This window comes from Lates calcarifer, linkage group LG13 (assembly GCF_001640805.2).
Source record: "Lates calcarifer isolate ASB-BC8 linkage group LG13, TLL_Latcal_v3, whole genome shotgun sequence".
Lineage (NCBI taxonomy): Eukaryota > Metazoa > Chordata > Actinopteri > Centropomidae > Lates > Lates calcarifer.
Genome location: NC_066845.1, coordinates 11556191 through 11577895, shown reverse-complemented (window position 1 = coordinate 11577895; position 21705 = coordinate 11556191). Strand labels below are relative to the sequence as shown.

The 21705-nt window shown below is 40.4% G+C and overlaps 1 protein-coding gene across 5 annotated transcripts; it reads left to right on the top strand.

Moving 5' to 3' along the window:
• Nucleotides 1–1027: 1027 nt before the first annotated feature.
• cert1 (ceramide transporter 1) lies at nt 1028–21580 on the top strand. 5 transcript variants are annotated; one of them, XM_018668992.2, is made up of 19 exons: nt 1028–1193; nt 1660–1760; nt 1962–2096; nt 4652–4768; nt 11696–11803; nt 12052–12190; nt 12813–12899; nt 13068–13225; nt 15335–15427; nt 15613–15699; nt 16227–16316; nt 16641–16718; nt 17503–17598; nt 18024–18156; nt 18243–18313; nt 18419–18547; nt 18841–18970; nt 19548–19676; nt 19853–21580. In XM_018668992.2, exons 2-18 carry the CDS (start codon nt 1671–1673, stop codon nt 19673–19675), a joined length of 1869 nt encoding a protein of 622 aa, XP_018524508.1. In that variant the 5' UTR covers nt 1028–1193; nt 1660–1670; the 3' UTR covers nt 19676; nt 19853–21580. The 5 variants fall into 5 exon arrangements, with proteins under 5 accessions (XP_018524508.1, XP_018524509.1, XP_018524514.1 ...); XM_018668993.2 differs by having other exon boundaries at nt 1028–1760; nt 12816–12899; XM_018668998.2 differs by lacking the exon at nt 16641–16718 and having other exon boundaries at nt 1030–1760; nt 12816–12899.
• The last annotated feature ends 125 nt before the right edge of the window (nt 21581–21705 follow it).

Genomic DNA, 21705 nt, shown 5'->3' with positions numbered 1-21705 from the left:
ACTGAATGGGCGTTTGAAATCACATTATCAGAAGCTTTACAAGATCACCTTTTTAAGTCTTTCAAGTGAGCAAAATAATATTAACCAACGTGCAAATGTTCAACTACTAACTACTCTCTAACTACTGTCTCCAGATCATTTTTGATGTGTGAAACCGATGTAAGCATGGAACAATCATGAAACAAAAATTAAGAGGATCCTTTTGTAGTTGACATCAACCTAGATTTAGAAGAAAGAGAGAATCTTGTTGCCCTACAGCAGCCTCTTGTGGTTATAAAGAGTCATGGTATATTGCTATAAAACAAGTTTATTTTAAAAACGCTATTTGGAGAAAAAAAGGAATCACGTGTTTCATTTAAATCTTCAGATGATTGTGATGATTACTTATTTCATTTTACCTTGAGAATAGACCTTAGGAAGTTTCCTTCCTTTATATGAAGTTAGTGATAATTTCTGATATGAAGTGAACTCCGTGAACCTTTTACCGAGGCGTCATCAGTGTGTCTCAGGTACACAGTATACTCAGAGAAAGTAGGCCACTGCAAGAAAACTGAGCACAAAAATGACTGTGAAATGTAATCTATGGCATAGTTTAAAGCATGACGATCTACAGCAGCTCCAGTATTCCTACAGGAAAAAATATACGAACAAAACTGGATCAGTGACAAATGTACTCATTACCGTTGTTGAAATTTTGTTTTAGCTACAATACATTCATAACGATTCAGCAGTCTTCAAAATCTAAGTTAGTCAAAATAGAATGATAATTTCCGGTATTTTTTCTTTCAAGGTACACGCGTGTAAGTAAATGTTACATAGTATTTCAGACACAAAACATCTGTAATGTACGTATGTATATTTACGGAGTAATACGTTGCCGATGAAAATTATATTGCCCTGATTTTTGTCACGGTGTCTGTGGCACCGCAATGACGACATGAAAAAGTAATGCCTTTAATTTGAAGGCAGATATGTGAGACTTCCGGTATAGCTGTTACTGTACTTAGCTTGACGCCGCTTTCTGTAGGTACACAGTAAAGCGTGGCCGTAGCTCACCTCCCCCCCTACCCCCGGACCTGAATGAAGACAGGCTAGTCAGTCCTCCGCTACGGCTAACTTAACTGCGGAACTACAGCAACGATACAGCTCGTTGCTCGTCAGTTGTAGACAGAAGTTGAGGTACAGCACAAACAGTAAGGCCTTCTTTATCGTTCATTCTTGTGAGTAGCTTATCGACTGCAGCTAAGAGAGCTAACGAGAACACTCATAAGTTGCTGGTTAAGTTAATGTTAGCTAGTTGCGTCGTTTGACAGCTAACGCTAACTAGCTAGTCTCATTGGTATTCGACGTCAGTTTCAAAACAAAGCCCGCAAAACCGAGAAGTTGAGACTCAGCTGTCACCTCCAGAATAGCTTTCTACAAGACGAGCTATCTTGGTTGAAGTCTGTCAAACGACTGAAGATAAATTACGCTACCCAGGTGATGTTTTTGTACACTCAGTTAATGCTTAATTAACGTTATTTCGCTGGCGTTAAGGCTAAGTTAAAAGAAGCTGTCAGCAGGTTAGACAGTGACGCGTTTGCACTGATAACTAATCCAGTAGCTAGCGTGCAGCTACGTGGCTCCGTCGATAAAATCATTGTCAAGTTTTCTTTGAAGCTTGGATTTAAATGTCGGAGAAGAGTTCATCGTCCGGTTCGGATGAGGATGTGGATCCGGAATCTGGGCAGCCTGTGGAGCTCGGAGGCATTTTGAGCAAGGTAACGTTAAGTGAATTACTTTGAATGTTTTATGTTGCAGACATAACTTGTAGCTCAGGTGTCTTAATAACATACTACTAGTCTGAGAGCAAGGTGGACATTACTAACGTGCTGTGACTGCAAGCACATCGTTTTGGCATAGGGTCTGTTGATTGCAAAGTGTAGCTAACTGTTTGTCTTGTACCTCTTGTGTGTTTGCAGTGGACAAATTACATACACGGATGGCAGGACCGATGGGTCGTGTTGAAAAACAATACTTTGAGCTATTACAAGTCACAGGATGAACGGGAGTACGGCTGTAGGGGGTCTTTGTGCCTCAGCAAGGCTGTCATCACAGTAAGTATTTACTATGTGTTGAGGAAGGAGCATTACTCCTCTGATGTCTAATGCACAGATAGAAAGCAGAAAGAGCTTGGCACTTGTTCATCATTTCATTGAGAAAGGGCTCAGAAGATGGGAGGGTCAGGAGTAGGGTTACCTCTCAAGGAAGTCACAATGTTTTGATCCTGTCTCTCCCTGTCATTAGTATGGACTTGAACTTTTATTCCTTCAATCCACGTTCCTCAAAGATAAAAAAGTAAACATTAACCAGTAATGAGGGTGTTACTAAGATCACAGATAGGACTGAGACCTATATTTTAGGAGACAAAGGCATTCTTGCTCCAGAAGTCCTTTGAGCACACTCCCATGCATCTTCCCCTGTGGCAGTTATTGCAAAGGCTACCCAAAACTGGCATTCCCTATGGTTAAAATGTAAGCGGTAACCACATACTGTAGAGATATTCTCCCTATGCAGGCCTCCTGTTGGTGAGATAAGCTGAAATCCCACACCCTGGTTAAATATTCACTGTTTTCTCTGAGCTTGCCGCCACCAAGTACAGAGGCCAAACAAATGGTTTTGCTGTGATTTGTAGAATAGGATTATATGACTCAAAACCGTATTAAAAACATACCATAAAAGGTTACAGTTAGTTTACTGTAGTGAGAGTAGTCATTCGAGTGGGCATTCCTGTGTTTGTGCAGAGCTGAATGGAACTCTACACGACATTCAGAGTGTTCTGTAATTCTGTTATGGTAAGCTAACTAAGAGTGTACACAGTTTAATCATACATGCTCACTAATAATTAGAGTAATACGACCCACACAGCCACTTCTTACTGCCACTCCCTTCTTCCTAAATATCTAAAGCAGTGCCGTCCAAGGAGACCGGGGTATGAGGAGTCAGGAATGCAGAAATATGCCTCTGCTTCTCTTCTTGTCTAACATCAGTCTGTTACGAATAGTGAAACTGCAGACACCAGACTGTCCTCGTACAGAGGCAACATGTGCAGGAAATGTTACTGTCTGAAAATTCCTGTCATAGATACAATATGTCATAGATACATTATCAAAAGCTCACATCAGTTCAGGCTCTTTCCAGTCAGTTATCTTTGCAAACACACATAGAATTATGTATGAATTATAGTAATGTTTATATTTATTGGATTAGATTTAATTTTATTTAAAATGCAAACATGTATGCACACATTTGTTTAAAGAAAGATAATAGAAGAAAAAACGCAGCTGTCTCTTCTGTGAACTGTGACTATCAGTGCTCAACTGATAACCTCCTCATTGCTAATACTGAAGATGCCATAGTCCTACACAAGGAAAAAAGCCAGTGCAGCATGAATGTACAGTACTGCTTACGCAAGGGGAAAGGGAACATTCCAGGCAGAATGAAAGAGGTATAAACTGGATTGTAAAGCAGAGGTTTATGGGTCGTGACTGATACAGCACAGTAAGATAGACTGGATTTCTCTAACCAGTAATGGCATCATGGTTGGATGCACTTGAAGTTACCGTTGCATGCCCTCCTTAGAGTGAAATTTTGAAACTGAAGGGCATTTTTTATGTTACACCTGCCTGAATGGAGACTTTTTCTCTGAGGTTGTCTGACTGTAATAGAAATAATTTAAGGGCCAGAGAAAACCACTCGTCCCCATCAGTATCCTAGAAATGCAACTTGTAAAATGTAATACCAATGATAAAGTGTTAAAACAATGCTGCATAAAGTTAAGCAGGCTGACAGTTTGTGCTCAGAGTTGGAGTGTATGTTGCTGTTGTTAGTGGCAGCAAATAAAGCAGCACATGAGCATCATTCAGCAAATCTAATTAATCTTAGACAACGTGAGGTTATGTCAGCTGACAGAGCAGCTGTAGTCCTGGTGCTACCGAGGAGAAAAACTGGGAGGAGATTCAAGTCAACTGTGTCTTATTTCTTATTAGGAACCTTTGCAGAGCAGATCTCTCCTCAGCTGAGTGCAGCAGTGAAATTCCAGTGTCAGGGGAAACGAGGGAATTCTTTGGTGCACATATTTGGGTGCCGGTCAGTAGCTGGAGCCAGGTGGGGTGCACTGTAGAATAGGGAAGTAAAATAACTGATTTGGCCTAACAGTAGAGGGAAAGGTCCTGATGGCCCAGGATCAGACAAAGCCATACTGGAAGAATATCTGTTTTTTTTTGTTTGTTTTGTTTTGTTTTTTTTCACAGCTCCGCTGCGGTTGTTTAGGGTTGTGCCTTTAGACATAATACATAAGTTTCTAATTAAAATTCCTGTTTATTGTGTGGCAGAGGCTTTTCTGTGGCTGATTGAATCCATATGTATCCAGAAAATGTCATTGCAAGTCAGCCACTGTCATAAACGGACAGGCAACTTGTAGAGGCATTAGAGCAGGATTTCTTTTCTCCTATTCCTCAGTGATTACATTGAACTATGGAAAAATGTTAGTTTGAGTTTTTGTATTTTACTATTCAAATAGATAAATTTGCTTTTGGTTATAGTATTTCCTGACATGACTCATGCAGTCTGCCACATAACTATTCATGATTCCTTTCTTCTTTCTGTGCAGCCACATGAGTTTGACGAGTGTCGTTTTGACATCAGCGTGAACGACAGTGTTTGGTACCTCAGAGCTGAAGATCCTGAGCACAGACTCCAGTGGATTGAGTCGATAGAGCTTCACAAGGTGAGTAGTGCACGTTTCTATCTCCTCAACAGAGACTGGATCTTTCCTGTTTTTTTTTTTAACACCTTGGTTTGCTTGTCATGTAGACTTTGTTGTGGTCAAGTTATTATGAGAATTTTGCCTACCTGCAAGCACATCAGCAGCATTACCTTGAAAGATTCATTAATACTACAGAGGCTCCTGAAACCAGTCCCTGTGGTACTAAGAGATTTTCTCATTTGCTTGTTGTTTGTCAAGAATCAGAACAAATTTCCTTAAGCCATATTTTGTCAGTTCTTTAAGCTGTAGTAAATATTAAGCTCTTTCTTGGCTTGCCTAATTGCCCAGTGAAAACATTGTTTTTCTGCATTATTCACATATTTCAGGTATTCAGGTTCAATTTTTGGTCAGGGTGTTTTACGGAACAGAGAGCCTGTTATCTGTTTTGTTCAGTGAGCTGGGTGTGGCTGGACAGACACACACACAGAGCCCTTTACCCTGGGAATGTGAGGAATCTGAGGAGTGAGGTGTTGAGGTGGGGGTATCCTCTGTCACCAGATACCAAGCAGCTGCTCACTCCACAAGGACATCTAGTTAATGATGCATGGTTTCTCAACATAAGGGTTGTAAAGCAGGTTGAATATGTTGTCGTGGCTTATTTGAGAGGTGCTGTGGTTCAGATAGTTTGTGTGTCAAAGGTTGTATTTAGGTTTATGCACGCACTGTGTGGGTAACCTATTAGTCTGGGCTATGGCTTTCATTCAGGAGTTTATTAGGGATCTGTAATGCACTTGGTTGCTGCAAACATTATTACGCAAAGATCACATGTCTTAAATATGTTGAGGTAAAGACGTGGTTTTGGATGCCAACTGTATAATAAACATAATGTGGCAACACTGAGACAAAGGCTGAAAGTTTTTTCACAACCACATCATGTACAGTTATTTAAAAAAATATGACTAAAATATCTGCATTTGTTCATTCTTGTTTTGTCAGGATATAGAATATAAACTAGTGCATTACTTGTGCAATAGATGATGCTGTAATCTTTTCTAAACTAGCTGACACAGCCAAATACACTTAACTGCACTTGTTGTTAAGCTTGCATTAGTATGCCCTAAGTATTCAGCTAGCTAACCATCAGTTTACGTTTTGTTTGTTGTTGTTGTGTTAAGTTTTTATTGATTTCCAATGTTTAAAATACTTAGACAGACAGTATGTAGACTAAACAAGAACAAATCAGTGTGGTTTTATTGCATTTGTGGAAAAACAATTAATCATTGTGTGTTGTCAGGGAATTCTGGTGAAATGTCTGTGTGAAAGAGTCAGAAACAAGTGATCTGAATTATGTAATTTAATCACTTGTCTTGCTCCTGTTTGCAACATAAAAACATTGTAGCCAAGAGACCACCGTAAACGCACCACCCTTGAAAAAATAATCACTATTCTGTGAACTTTCATTACTCCTGCTTCTCTACAAAAATGGTGCTATGGATGGTTGCAGGGTGTTGGCAATGTCAATTGAGTGCAAGTGACCGCAGGTCTCTAGTCCATTAACAACTGCATGAGAGTATTTCAGGGTTATGTCTGGACTGTAACCTTCAGTAACCTCAGTAAGCTTGATGCAGCACTACCTGCAGCACTGCTGTCGGTGAGTGTGTCAGCACTGCTCCCAACTGGACAAAGAAGGACTTTCACTATGTGATGTTCACTTGCTCTCTGCTTTTGATCTTTGTGTCAGGGCCCACCAGGACATGAACCAGTGTAGCCTTCCTGAGGATAGTGTCACTTTTCTGCTATTTTGTTTACACACTACATGTTCGGCAAACATTGCTAAATAAATATGTTTATGTAGTTTTCTTTTCCATTTCCAATGCTGAAAATAATCTCATCACAGAAGAACTGGTGACAGTAAAACACACACATTCATACACAGAGCATCTGTCCATTAGTATGATGAAAATGAATGTATTTTAAATCATAATCCTGGTTTCTTACTAGTGATTAAACCTTAAACCTGACCCTCCTAAAGTATTAAGCATGCAGTTTAATGTTCAGCCTCCTCTAGTAAAGCCCTGCCTAGTTAATTCAGGTAGAAATTATGTAACATTTAACTTTTTAAAATGTTTTTAGATGTCGGAGGGGTTGCATGTTTTTGCCAGTGTTATATACCCCACGTGGCTGAAGCTTGGTTTATCTCTGTTTCTAACAGCTCTAAATGTGGTTTAATATGGGTTGAACAAGCCATAATTACACCTTTTAAATGCCTCTTATGAGACACTTTGCAAAGGCAAATAACTATTATTTGCATATCCCTATTACAATATTAGGCAGTTATTGTTGAGAGAAGAAAAGCAGTTTTTGTGCAAGTCCATTTGTGTTTTTATGTGTGGGTGTGTTTGTGTCGGTGGTGGGAAAAGTCGTGCTAACTGTAGGGACGTTAAGTGCAGCTCTTGATGAATAATGCATTTTTTTAATCACCCATTCGCACAGCAACAAAAATCAAGAGGGACACATTGATCATACTGAGAAGACTGTTCCATTCTGTCAGATTCAGAGGGGGAGATATAGGAGGGAATGGGGAAAACCCCTTGTATTTTCTTAGCAGCTTTTACACGAGTTCGTCAGGCTGGTTGTTGGCACAGTCTGAGAGCTACTGGTCCAGATAAGACCTCACCAGGGGAAATCAGCAAATCAGAGTGAGAAGGGATGAAAGGAGAGTTAGGTAGCTAGAAGTAACACAGAAGATCCAGACAAATGTTCTTCCCTGCCTCCCACACTCTGTCTCTCTCTCTCTCTCTCTTTCTATCTTTCTCTCTTTCTCTTTCTTTCTTTCTTTCTTTCTCTCTGCCACAATGTACAGTTGGCTGCTTCACTCGCCCACCCATTAGGTACTTCAGCAGTTTATCACACAAACAGCTCCGGACAGCCCTCGTCTCTCTTGCTCTCTCCCTAATGCATACATGCATGCACCCTTCATTTTTACCCCTCTCTCGCTCTCTCTCTTCCATGCAAACACACACAGTCACAGCTGCTTGCTCAGTGACGGGTGCTGGACATAAAGATGGACAAGATAAAAAGGTTTCACATATCAGGGTGTGTGTTCTGTTGATAGCACAAGTTTAGTGCACGTATGTGTGTGTCTTTGAGTGCATGTGTGTGTCTGCAGAGGAAGTGACTGAGAGCAGACCTGCCTCGCTCTGCCGAGGAAATTACAAGACTCTTCCTCGGCTCAACCCGTCTCTTCTGCTTCATGGAGCAGCCAGTGTCTGCCTCTTCTCTGTCTGCTATGGAGCCATTGACTACTTTTTCCTCTTCTCTCTTTTTTCCTATTATTGCTGCTCTCTTTTACTTGATGAGCTAAGCGGAGCCTCTATGGCTTTTCTTCTCTTCTCCACCTCCTCCTCTTCCCTTTTGTCTGTCAATGAGGTGTGTCCAGAGAAGCGGGAATACTGGATTTAAGCCACTGAATTGTCAGAACATTGGGAGTATTGGGGGAGCGTCTGGGCCATGTTTGGGCCAGCAAACTGCCGGGACTGCAGCAGTGTCCTGCTCTGCTTTGGCTGTTGGAATGGCCGAATGGTGGGCTTATAGCATGTTGGCATGCTGCTTTCTCACTGTCACTTATCACTGAAGTCTTTTGAATAGTATGCCAGTGTTGTGACATGAATGACTACTGTACATTTGCCATCATCCATTCAGTGAATAAAATATTATTTTGTTTTTGCATGCGTGCAGTTTTTCATATTCAAAGCAATGTTGGGCTAGATTTACCATTGAACTCCACTGCATGTAAGAAATGGAAGAAATCAGTCACTGTTTTTGTAAATTAATCTTATGCTGCATGGCTGTAAGCTGGACTACCAGCATTTTTAATGAGAGGTAATTTCCCAATCAGATGTGTAGCAGTACTCAGTGGTGGTTGCTATGGTCTTTAACTGTACACTCATCTCATTACCATCACAAAGCTGTAGGCACAAGATGCAATTTCATGTGTTGTGAATGAGTGGGTGTTTAGTTTGCATGGCTGTGTCATGCAGCTGACCGGGTGCATAAAGATGGCTCTCTCCTGGGTTGTCACAGATTGGTCTTCATTGCTTTATTGTGGTGCATTGCTTTGCCTCATGGTCTTTGCCCAAACTGTCAAAAAAGTGATAATGACTTCAGAAACCCATCCTACACAATATTTTAGTCTGATCAAATAAATCATCAGATCAGATCCCAACAGTGTTACAAGAACAGCTCATAGTCCTTAACGCTACTTTTTGTCAAAGGTTTATTTATCCATGTAGCTACTGAGCTGTCATTCTCAGCTGTATGAAATATTGTCTGTGTCAACAACTAATGAATACAAATATGTCTTTTGTGTTTGTAAAAGGACTTCTTGTAGCAGGAAACATAGATTATACTAACACTGAGGATGATATAGTTTGAATCTGAGTGTTAAATAAATTAAGAAAGCAGTTAAGAAAGAAAATTCCAGTGGCCGTGTAGGAATGAAAACATTAGTATTTGTGGACCCATCAGTGATAACACGCTGCAGCTGAAGCAATTTTCAGAACACAAGTCAACATGTCAACTACCATTGACTTCCATTTGAAATTCAAAATTATCCTGGCACTCAGCTCTGCCACTTGCTGTACTGTTTGTAGCTTTTTTCTCTCTCTCTTTTTTTAAATTCTGCTTTATGTTACAGCCACTCACAGTTCAGCCTGTCAATAACCTGTATGTTTTAAACTGACAGTAATCCACTTTGACTTTGGCTTCCAGAGTCTTTTACCTGCAAATATCCACACATAGTCAGTCTTTAGACAATAAAACTCTCTATTTCATACAGGTGTTTTTAAATTGTGCTGTAGTGGCTCTTAAGTGAAGACTCTCATTGGTAACTTTGGTAAGGTAATTTTTCAGGCTTTGATTTTATTGAATGGTTGCTCTTGGTATTTTTCCACTACCTTATGTGTGTCTTCTATGAATATACCAAATGTCCCAGAGTTGTCGATACCTTAAGATGTTTCACTTCCTCAGGCTTCTGCACTTCTGACTGGTGGGGAGTCACAGGTATTTCACCTCTGTGGGGTAGTTATCAACGCTGTTGATTTCACTTGGTTCATTAGTGTTTGTAGCTGTTGTGAAGACAATCGTTAAAGTCGTTGGAGCCTGAGGCCAAGTGTGAATGGTTATTATGGGTGTTTTCGTATTGGGTACGATCCCCTCTTCTCCACTCCTCCACTGGTCAGCTTTGACATTAGTATTGCTGTTCCATACCCAAATACACTTGTGTATTTGCACAAAGTAAATAGTACAGAGTAGGTGGCAATATGGCTGGTGTGTGATCTGCCAATAAACAGAAGGAAGAAGACATTACGCTGCACTACACATTCTAAATACCTGTCTGCTTGTTACAACTGTTACAGTTGTTTTCATGCCTGATATGAACCATACAAGTACATATGAACTGTGCTTGAGACCACCTTTTCAAGCACAGTTCACTGATATGCGCCTGGGTGCAGAACACAGTGTTCACACTAATCAGACGGACTGCACTTTAGGGTCAAGTGTACACTGATCCAGGTCCAGGTCCCTGGTGTGAAAACCCGCTAAATCTCCTAGATGGGGATAAAAGGACAGCACTGTGGGTGGGGGATAAGTGGTGTCATAGACCTCCTCCTCAGTTGAGGGATGATTTCTTTTACTTAAACGTTGCTTTCTTCACTCCTCTTTCAAACTACCTGTCCTCCCTACCCAAAATATGTTTGTTGTTGTCCTAGGTGTAGGTGAACGGCTCTTGACCTGAGCCACAAATGTAAAAATATACTTAAACGGCAAACATGGAGACTTTTATCTAATGGCCTGGTCTGAAACAGTCTACAACTGAGCTCACTATCTGTTCACTAACACTCATTGTAAATTCTTAGCACCTCGTTGTGTCATAAAATCACCTAGCAGAGGAATGTATGTGTGCTCCCTCTCGAGTTTGTCACCTGACTCACTCCTCTGTTTGCTCACTGTTCTTAAAAAATACCTCGTCATCCAACAAGAATCACTTATAGTCTCTTGTTAATTGAATAATTAATAGGAAAATTAGGCACTATACCCAGTCAAATAAAATCAGACTCATAAAACATACCACCAGCCATGCTAGGGTCCTAACTGACGTGTAAAAGAATTGCAATTACTTTAGTCTGTCACACTGGCTCCACAGTACTGGATGACCAAGCTTATGAGTTTAATTGTGGAGCTCTAATATTTTTGTTGTCTCTCTCTTATGTAGTGGATAACAGTTAACAACTGCATGTGAGACAAACAAAAATATTTTTCTTGTGTTGGCTGGGTGTGCATACACATACAGCATGTATTAAAATTCTGTCACTTGCTGAGTTAGCGGTCCCAGGCATGGCCTAGTCATAAGTTGGCTATTGGAACAAATGCAGTCACTGCCACTCCCTAATGTCTTGTCATATATCTATCAGTACACTGTATGTCCTAATATAGTATTTTCCTCTAGAAAATCCCAGTCAAGCCCAGATCTGTCCACTCTGCAATATAGTGTACTTTATTTCCACTGTTCCTCAACAACATAGTATTAGGTCTATTGGCTGGGTTGATGCTTGCATCTTATTTTTCAGCCCCAGTCCCTTTAAACTGACTGTTGTGTCTGTGTAGGTGTAGGCCCTGCTCTTGTTCAGATGAGCATTACTCAATGCTGCCAACTGCTAGGAATTAATTTCCCTTTTCTTTGCCTGTCTAGTTTTGATGAGCAGCAGACTGTCTTATCATATGGCAGATTGTTCAATGTGTTTAATGCACGTACTGATCTTCTTTTCCCTCCTCTTTGCTTCTCTTTTCTCCATACTGTTCTCTTCTGTTTTCCTCTTATCTTTACCTGTCTTCTTCATCACACGTCTTTCCTCTATTCTCTCCCTTTGTCTCTTTTCTGGGTCGCAGGCCGAGTCTGGTTATGGTTCAGAAACTAGTCTGAGGCGTCATGGTTCCATGTTGTCCCTCACCTCCGCAGCCAGTGCCTTGTCTGCCACATCCACATCCTCCTTCAAGGTAAAAAAAAAAAAACATGTTGCCACACATGTCTGCTGTCGAAAAATGTTGATAGACATGCAGGCTATGCTTGCAACATTTCTGCATTAGTGTTAACAATTAACATTTTGTGTTTATTTCTTACAATGACCTTTAAATCATTGCCGTATGGTTGAGACAACAAAACTGAAATAACTCTTTCTTCTGACTGCCCTTTCTCTAATTTTCTTTTTTTTGTCGTCTCTGTACTTCTGTTCCTCTCCGCACAGAAGGGGCACAGGCTGCGTGAGAAGCTAGCCGAAATGGAAACCTTTCGGGACATTCTGTGCAGACAAGTAGACACCCTGCAGAAATACTTTGACTCCTGTGCTGATGCTGTCTCCAAAGATGAATTTCAGAGAGACAGAGGTAATGAGTGGTACAAATACACTGTTAATGTTCCTTTATATCTTGTCAGAGATTTAGTTTAAATAAGTTTTACTTGTTTATTTTATTTGTTTTAAATTGTCTCTCTTTAGACAAAACACACTTGATATTCAGAGCAGTGTGGAAATGGCAAGGAGGAATTAGTCTTGATGTTTACTGGCAGAGGAAAGAATTTATAGATGGGAAGCCTCTTTACTTGGTTCATGTAGTATGAGAATTGAAGGAGGGTGGTTGGTAAGACTCATTGAGAAAGGAAACAAAAATCAATATCCACTTTCAGGGCACTTTGTGGCTTGTTTAATCTCTGAGGCAGTACCTTTCTGTAGCCTTCAAAATCACTTTCATATTGAACTTGGTCTCTTATATAGGTTTAACGAAAATGTAGTTTAATGTGATTTGTGCTTCTTTTTTTGCTAGGAATTTTGGGTTGTGTCATCTACAAATGTCCAATTAAGAAAAAGTTGCAATGCTTACTAGTCCTGTTGAATAGATTTGAAAATGTTTAATGATATACTCTTAGCAATATGTTTAGGTATTTTATACAGTGGTTAACCAAATGTATGGATAGTAGATAGATTTAAAATTGCTGTTGTTTTCTTACCAGTAGTAGAGGAGGACGAAGATGACTTTCCTGCCACTACAAGATCTGACGGTGAATATAATCACAACAACAATGGCAGCAAAGAGAAATGTGAGTTTGCTTGCAGATACTGTCCAACCATTCATTGCTTCATTTGCAAATATTTGGGAAAAAATAAATGTTGGTTGCTTGGACTGGTAATAGCTTATTTATTTCAAATATGAAAAGCTAGAATGTCTGTTTTTAATTTGTTACATTTTTTGTGTCTGTCTGTGCCAGTGTTTTCCCCTGCCAGTCCCAAAGGTATCAATGGGATAGACTTTAAGGGTGAGGCCATCACCTTCAAGGCCACAACAGCAGGAATCCTCTCTACCTTGTCCCACTGCATCGAGCTGATGGTCAAACGAGAGGACAGCTGGCAGAAGAGATTGGACAAGGTCTGGTCTTGGTCTACACACAGTGAATAAAATAAATGTCACACAGAGTGTGTGAAGTGTCACGCAAATAATAGGCAGTTTCCTGAGGGGGCGTGTCAGCAGGCAATGCTGTGTGGAAGTGTCACAGACTGAGGGGCAAATTCTTGCCTTTCATTGTCTTTAAGTAGGTGGTTATTATGACCAAGAGTTCAATGTTTTGGGCTCTGCAGGTGATGAAGTTGTGATGCAACACACTGCTGCTCATGTCTAGCTGTGAATGTAGTATGTAAAATAGTCATGTTGATGGGAAATTTACTGTTAAAAATGTACAGTGGTTGTTTTGGAAATATTAGAGGGTGATTTTCTGGAGATTGCTCTGATATTGATTTACATGTAAAATACACTAGCTCTATTAATGAACAGGTTAGACAAGCCCTGATTCCTAGGAATGCAGATCAGATCTGCTTCTGCAATTCCTTATTCTTTAACTCTTCCTTTGTTATGGAGGATCTGATAGAGGTGTGTGTTTAGGTCTTTATTTGTTCCTGATTTATGTGTTTTCATATTGTTCATATCTGTTCTGTGAAGCAAATTATATTGTGCAAAGCAGTTTATTACTCTGTTACTTTCAATACATTTTTGTGAGAAATGACACTTGGCCTCAATGGAAGGTGCCTTTAGCAAGACATTTCACAATATAGCTCTCTGTCCAAATGCCAGTTGTAAAATGTAAAGTACGGTGGTGGTGAAAAATGAGAATCTGTGCTTAGTACTAAAATGTAACATTAATGACTATATGAACAAATCAATTTTGCAATAGTCAGACTTGCTTACCAGAAGCACAAATGCACCTGTTGCCCATAAGGAGATTTAACCCTTTTATTTTTTGATCGTGAGCGATGGGAGTTCCCATAACACACTTCCATTCATTGATTTAGTTTTATCTAGAGAGTGGTCTGTATCTTTAAAGGTATGCTCTTTAGAGCTGCACATGCTTACATCCTGATCAGCACAGCTGATGTTGTCAAACCAGTTTCTTTCCTTTTTTTTCTCTGTGTGTAAAGGCATGCTGCCCAACCCTAAAACTCACAAAAGCCGGGAAGTTCTTTCAGTTAGTTAGACTGCTCAAGCGAAACTACCTCACTCTTATCTGTGTTTAGTTATGTGTGTGTGAATTTTAGCTGCCAATGTGGAGTAGGGAAACAGAGATAGTTACAGACTACGCTCTCGAAGAAACAAGACACACCTGCTCAGACTCAAGACAGCAAGTAAATTAGAAAATGACGACTCGCACTTCAAGGTGCAGTTTATGGAAGCCTTCGCTACAAAGGGGCACAGAGCTGCTCAAATACCAGACACAGAGGTGGATACCTCTACAGACAGGCAGCCTCTTCTTTACAGTAGGTCTCTGTCTGTCTATCAGTCTGTCTGTCTGTCTATTATTTTGTGGCAAGTGTTATATGTCCACACCTTCCTGTACACTTTGTTTGTTTGTGTCTTTCTGTCTGGTTTCTCCCCACTAAGTGTTTTCTGGAGGGCACTGTTCTTTTACACTACAGTATAGTTTTTAACAATAATTGCTTCAATTTGCTTGTTTTCTCTTGGTCCAGTGTGGATAAATTGAGTGGAATATGAACTGTTTTTGTGCAGAGTTGTTGAGTGGGTTCAGCAGAGCTAAGTCCACAGAGCAAATGTTTCTTGATTCATTTGCTGGCACAAAGACACCAGATGATTCGGCTGGTTCCTGTGCTTTTATTTAGTACATGGTGAATACAGTAGCTCTAATACTGGACTTAAGATCTCCATTGTATAGCAGCAGTCTGTTGTTTCTATTTCATTTGTGTGAGGTGTGTTTAGTTGCCTCTGGGAGGGAACGAGACAGTAGGTAAAACCTGTTTGAATGCGCACACAGTCGAAAGATGTGGTGGGTTTGTCCGCTTCAAGGATGTTGTCTCTCTCTCTCACTCTAAAATCCTGTTGTTTGTTGTCTGAATGTAAAGGATTAGCAGATGTCCTTTAAATGCAACACAGATGTTTTACTTGGCCTTTCTGTTTACATGCTATCCCTATCATTTATTGTTTAAACACAGTCACACTGACCAATCTGCACTGCTCTGTCTGTGTGTTCAGGAGCTGGAGAAGAGGAGGAGAGTAGAAGATGCCTACAAGTCTGCTGTGCATGAACTGAAGAAAAAGTCACACTATGGAGGCCCAGACTATGAGGCAAGATTAAATTAGATAAACTAAATGTAGTTGAAATACCTCAATAAACCACAGCAAAACAATGGCTTGACTTTGTTCCATGGTTTCCAACATGAGCATTTTTATCATTTTGCACCATGGTCAGGCATGTTCTAACAGGATTCCCGTTAATCTCAGAGCATTTGTTTGTTGTTGCCTCATCGCAGGAGGGGCCAAACAGTCTAATCAATGAAGACGAGTTCTTTGATGCGGTGGAAGCAGCGCTGGACAGACAAGACAAGATAGAGGAGCAGGTATGATAAAGATTTAAATTTGCTTCAGTTCAATTCAGTGTTATTTATATAGCGCCCAATCACAACAGAAGTTATCTCAAGGCGCTTTTCATATAGAGCAGGTCTAGACTGTACTCTTTATATTGTTATATTTACAGAGAGAGACCAAACAATTCCCACTATGAGCAAACGCAAGGCAACAGTGGCAAAGAAAAACTTCCTTTTAAGAGGCAGAAACCTCAAGCAGACCCAGTCTCAGGATGGGCGGCCATCTACCTCGACCGGTTGGGTTGAGAAAGAGAGAGCAAAGGGGGAGGGGGTGAGACAGGGGGTAGATAATAGAATACTCTATTTTGCACAATAAAAAATGCTGTACAGTTTGGACCTAGAAACAATTATACATTCAATGTAGGAGGCATATTGAAAATCTCTTGACAAATAACTTAGTCATAGTTACATACATTACATAGAGATTTAGCCTGTCCCTGTAGTCCAGTGTGTGTCTTCTTAATCTCTGTCTTACCAGACTCCTACTGTGTGTCCTTTAGTGCCAATCAGAGAAGACCAGGAATACTTCCTCTTCTTCGGTTTCTCTTGACGCCTACTCTGCCATTGGTACACACCGATTTGCCAACAAGGTGGTCACCACATTTCTGATACTCTCTTTAATGTACACCTTAATTCCATCCTACCTCTGTCTGATTTATGGCTACAGGTTTCTCCTCTGTTCAATTACTCATCTCTCCTGTTTGAAGCTTACAGCTGCATGCGATCTGAACATAATCTGTTCACACACAGAATCCGTTAATTCTTATTGCCATATTTTGAGAGCTTACATAATGTCCTCATATGAAATGCTACTTGAGCAGGTTGTGATTGTGTGCTTTGGTCTGCTGCAGCGGCGCCTCTTTCAGCTTTGTTTCTCATTTCTTTCTCTTTCAAACCCTCTTTCTGCTGCGCAGCTCCATAGCCATTCTTCTTCCCTGTCCTCTACTGAGCTCGTCAGTGCTTTGGATGACATTCACAGATTCAGCACTCAGGTACTGTATTAGGTCAGAGAGCACCTGTATCTGCGGGGGGGGGGGGGGGGGGGGGGGTGACAGACGCCCACTGCTTTTTCACCGCAGACAGGGAGAGCATGAGTAGATAGCGAGAGAATGTCTACTAACCAATCTCTCCAGCATCTCACAGACTTTTAGTGCGCTTTGACTAGCATGTTATAGTATGTTTTTACACCAAAATCAATGGAATTTAAGTGTTATGTGATGTACCGAGACTAAGAAACTTTCCTGGACAAAATTGAAATGAAATGTCTGGAGTGACTAACAGATTGTTTTCATTACGTAACATTTGTCATCTTTCCACTGATAGAAGTCTAGTGCTGCATGACTGGAATCTAGTGAAACATCTTCATTTCCACCTCTTTTCCTCACACCAATTTGTCTTCCACAGCATCCACAGGCATGAATCCAGACTGGCTATGCAGTGTGTTCTTTTAACGCATTATTCACAATTAAACACCCCCAGAGCAGGATCATGTACTAAATATTTATTTGGTTACTGTTCAGTGGCTAATGTATTTGCTTGAAAAATTCCTAACATTTTGAAAGAGAATAGTTTTTTCTTACCAGCACAGGTGCTATGTGTGTGTTCATTGCTCAAGACTGTAAATCATTAAACTTGAGCGCAGCAGCCCTAATACAATATATTCTTCTTTTCCCCCAAGCTACGACCTGCTTCAAACCATGTCCTCAAACAGGCAGGTAAAGAACAGTAAAAGACTCAGTAATATTTGAATTAAATAAATATCTGTCTGTCTCTCAGGTGGAGGAGATGGTGCAGAATCATATGACTTATTCTCTTCAGGATGTGGGCGGAGATGCCAACTGGCAGCTGGTAATAGAAGAAGGGGAGATGAAGGTGAGTATAGAGGAGCGAAGATACCTATGAATCATTTCCCTTAGCTGTGAATATTTAAATCTCATTCACCTATTTAAAGGCACTTTGGCTGCAGTAGAAGCAGCAACAGAGCAGAAGCAGGGAAAATGTATCTGCTAAAAGTATCTGTGTCACAGTGGAAAAATAAATCCATAAAATAAGTCATCAGTACTTTAAAATTTTACTTAGATAAGGTAGATTAGTAAGTCCCCTAAGTTATTTTACACCAGTCAGCTCCACGCATTCCAATAGGAAGAAATTTCACATGTTTTTCAAATAGGAAAAAATAGCTGAAGTTATCAGTCGGTGCTAAAATTAAGAGGACCCCTCAAGATATGTTTTGTAGTGAGGTTGTGAATATGTTTACCTTGCTGATTTGTTGTGTCTCACACTCTGCACTGGAACAGGTGTACAGGAGAGAGGTGGAGGAGAACGGCATCGTCCTGGATCCTCTAAAAGCCACACATTCTGTAAAGGGGGTGACGGGACACGAGGTCTGCCACTACTTCTGGGACACAGATGTCCGAATGGACTGGGAGAGTAAGTTCACCATTTCTGGAGTGGCCATCATATCAGCACTTACTCTGTTTTAATGTTGTGACCTGACTGAACACTTCCTCCCTCAGCCACCATTGAAAATTTCAACGTTGTGGAAAAGCTCTCAGAGAATGCCATCATTGTTTATCAGACGCACAAGGTAAGTTGACCTTCATGGTGGTTTATAGATGTTGCTGAACCGTGTTGCATGTTTGAGCGTGAATATTGTTTGATTGCCACCTGAATGCCTCTTGTTGTGTTTCAGAGAGTGTGGCCTGCCTCTCAGAGAGATGTGCTCTATCTGTCAGCCATTAGGAAGATCATGGCAACAAACGAAAATGATCCAGATACATGGCTGGTCTGCAACTTCTCTGTGGACCACAACAATGCCCCTGTAAGAAGACTGCATTACATCTGTTCTTACCATGCAAGACTGCTAGTGAGCGTCTAGAGGGTCGAAATATATATTTTAGCACTGTCAAAAGTGCTGTGATTAAATGGAAAAATTCATGAGTCATTACACCAGTATTTCTACAAATGCCCCTCAGTCAAACAAGGTTTTGTTTGCAGTGTCAATGTAAATAGAAAAAAGAATAGTTTTAGACCTCTTCACTTCAGTCACTCTGCTACAGTGAGATTTGTGGCAGCTCGGGGGTTGTTTACATTTTGTTTTTGTTTTACTTTCAGCCCACAAACCGGTGTGTTCGTGCCAAAATCAATGTTGCCATGATCTGCCAAACGCTGGTGAGCCCGCCAGAGGGTGATAAAGAGATCAGCAGAGACAACATCCTTTGCAAGATCACCTACGTTGCCAATGGTAAGTGCCTCTCCAGCCTCAGTGTTTACACCATAGACAGAGACCCGCAGCCAACAAACCAAAGCCATTCTATCATCATCAGTCTATTAATCTACCTATCACCTTAATATTAACATCCAACCTACTGTAAATGCTCAATTGGAGAAAACTGTTATTTCTTGTCTATAAACAGACCACACTATTAAAAGAAAAACCTTTTCCTGGTAATTGGCCTCAGCAAAGCTGGTGGTTGACACTGGAGTTAGACAATCTGTGTGCTTGTGTCTCTGAAATGTCAGACTTGCACAGTGTCTCCCCCTCCCCTGACTTCCTGTAGACGAGGAGAATGTGACATAAAACAGCGCTGCAGAAGGAATCCTGAGCCAGTTTATTGTTAAAGAAGCTGGGCAGGTCATGGGAGTTCATTTGAAAAAAAAATTGACATCCTTAGCCTCTCACTAGAGGGCACCCTAGACCGCCGTCTGTGTACTGAAGCAGTACAACATGAGTTCCTGACTAATAGGTTTATTGTAAGTTAGCACGTACACACAGTTTCCTAATTATGTTCCCTGATAATTTTTCCTGTGTGTGGCTGCAGTAAACCCTGGTGGCTGGGCTCCAGCCTCAGTCCTCAGAGCAGTGGCCAAGAGAGAGTATCCCAAGTTCCTCAAACGCTTCACTTCCTACGTTCAGGAGAAAACTGCTGGGAAACCCATCCTCTTCTGAGGTAACCAAGAACTCATCTTGTTTTGGAACTGATGTAGAACACTCTCAATGGACAGGATATCTCCTGGCTGGTGCTTTTATCTCTAATTTTGAATCATGAAAAAGTCAACAGCTGCTTACAATCTGTCATTAATTCAGCTTCGCTGTCCTGACTTTTAAACTTCCTACTTGTTTCAGGCTTGCGAAGAGCTGAGGTTTGCCTGATGGCGAAACTAGATCGTTCAGTGTTGAACAGGCTCTCGATGACTACATGACCCAGACGTTAGAACGTGTTGTCAGACCACTACATCCAGGACACCATATCATCCACAGTGTGCCTGCTTGTAGAGGAGACTGGTTTTACAGCTTTAATCTATCAGTGGTTCTCATTCCAGCCACATTGTAATGGCTTAACACCATCTTCTTGGTCATGGGTACATTTGTATGTAAATTCAAGAGTTTCCTATGTGGTTTTTGAATTGTTGTTACCGATTTTTTTTTTTTTTTTTTTTTTTTTTGTAAATTGTTTTGTACATTTCTTATGATTACATACTTCTTGACTTTTTTGGGTTTGCTTTAATCACTAGTATTACAGCTACTTGTTTTGCTGCTGCTAAAGTAACTACCATGAGTGAGGAAAAGTAGATGTTGACAGGAAAAGCGTTAATGAGGTGTGGTACAGTGTCTCCTCTTTCTTGCCTTCTCCTGTCCCTCTAGTGATGACTCTCCTTGCAGTTTGATGGAGGGTCAGAGCCTAAAGCTTTGAAATCTTTATATTTCTAGATTGTTATAAAGTAGCTTTCAGAGAGCACCATGGACACAATGTATTGTACAGAGAAAACAAATTAAGTTTTCAGTTAGTTTACCAATGTTAGAAATGTGAATTGACTGTTAAACGCTTGAATTTGATGACTGTAATGGGCCAAGGAAACCTGAAGTGGGAGATGAAGAGCATTTTCTATGTCTAATTAACTCATGTTGAACAATATTTTTTGACATAGTTAAGCTGATAATTAGTAATTGGATAACTATGATGTAGTTGACTGTGGTCTATAGGTGCTAAGTTGCAGTCTATTATGAGTGTGTGCCTGTCATGAATCTCCATGTCACACACAGTGTCTGACAGAGATTTACAAATGACCAGCCATAGTGACTGATCGAAAGAAGGATCCTCTCTTTCACTGAGAGATGAGTGGATACATTTCACAACACCCTAGATTGTTTTTCACCATTTTCAGCCCCCAGTTAGACTAAAAAAAAAAAATCAGTCCATTCTTGAGTGAAGTTTGTAAATTAGTCCTGCTGCTACTCTGCAGGATAAGGTAAAGTTGTAAAATGCTGAGTAGGATATCCTCTACTCCCTACATTCTCAGTTGTACTCTAATATTACATTTCACATGCCACACTACAGTGCAGTGGTCTCCTGCCTTTTGACTGATAAACTACCCCTAGAATGCCTTAGACACCAGGATGAACCCTAAAAAAAAATATCCTGGCTTTCTCTACTGTACAGCCACCAGATGTGCATTTATCAACACTGAAATGAAGCTGGGGTGGGAGGGAGGGTCAGCATTTCACATCACCTTACCTCAAGATTTACATTTACTCTAGGTTGTGTTTAATGCCATCAAAACTTGGGAGTTTTGCAATCAGTAGATCTGCATGCTTAAGAAATGTAACCATCAGATTTTTTTCGGTCAGAGGTTAGGAAAGATCTGGATAATAGTTTTTTGCTGATGATTACAAGAGCTAGATCTATGAGCAATGTCAGCTGAAGAATGCATTTAGTGTTTTTAATTTTGATATTTTGTCAGTAATCTACACACTTTGTATATTTCTAAGTTGTACATCAGAAGTGTTATTATTTGCACTAAATGTAATGCAATTTGACAATGTTCTGTAAATTAAAATTGTTACACAAGAGAACTGAGAAAGTCCACCAGTAGTTTCTGTAAAATCTAACAAACGTAATAAATAATGCAAACAAACACAGCAGTGATATGCAAAGAGATAATGTTAAATGTAGTAAAAGCATTGCTTCAGATGCAAAA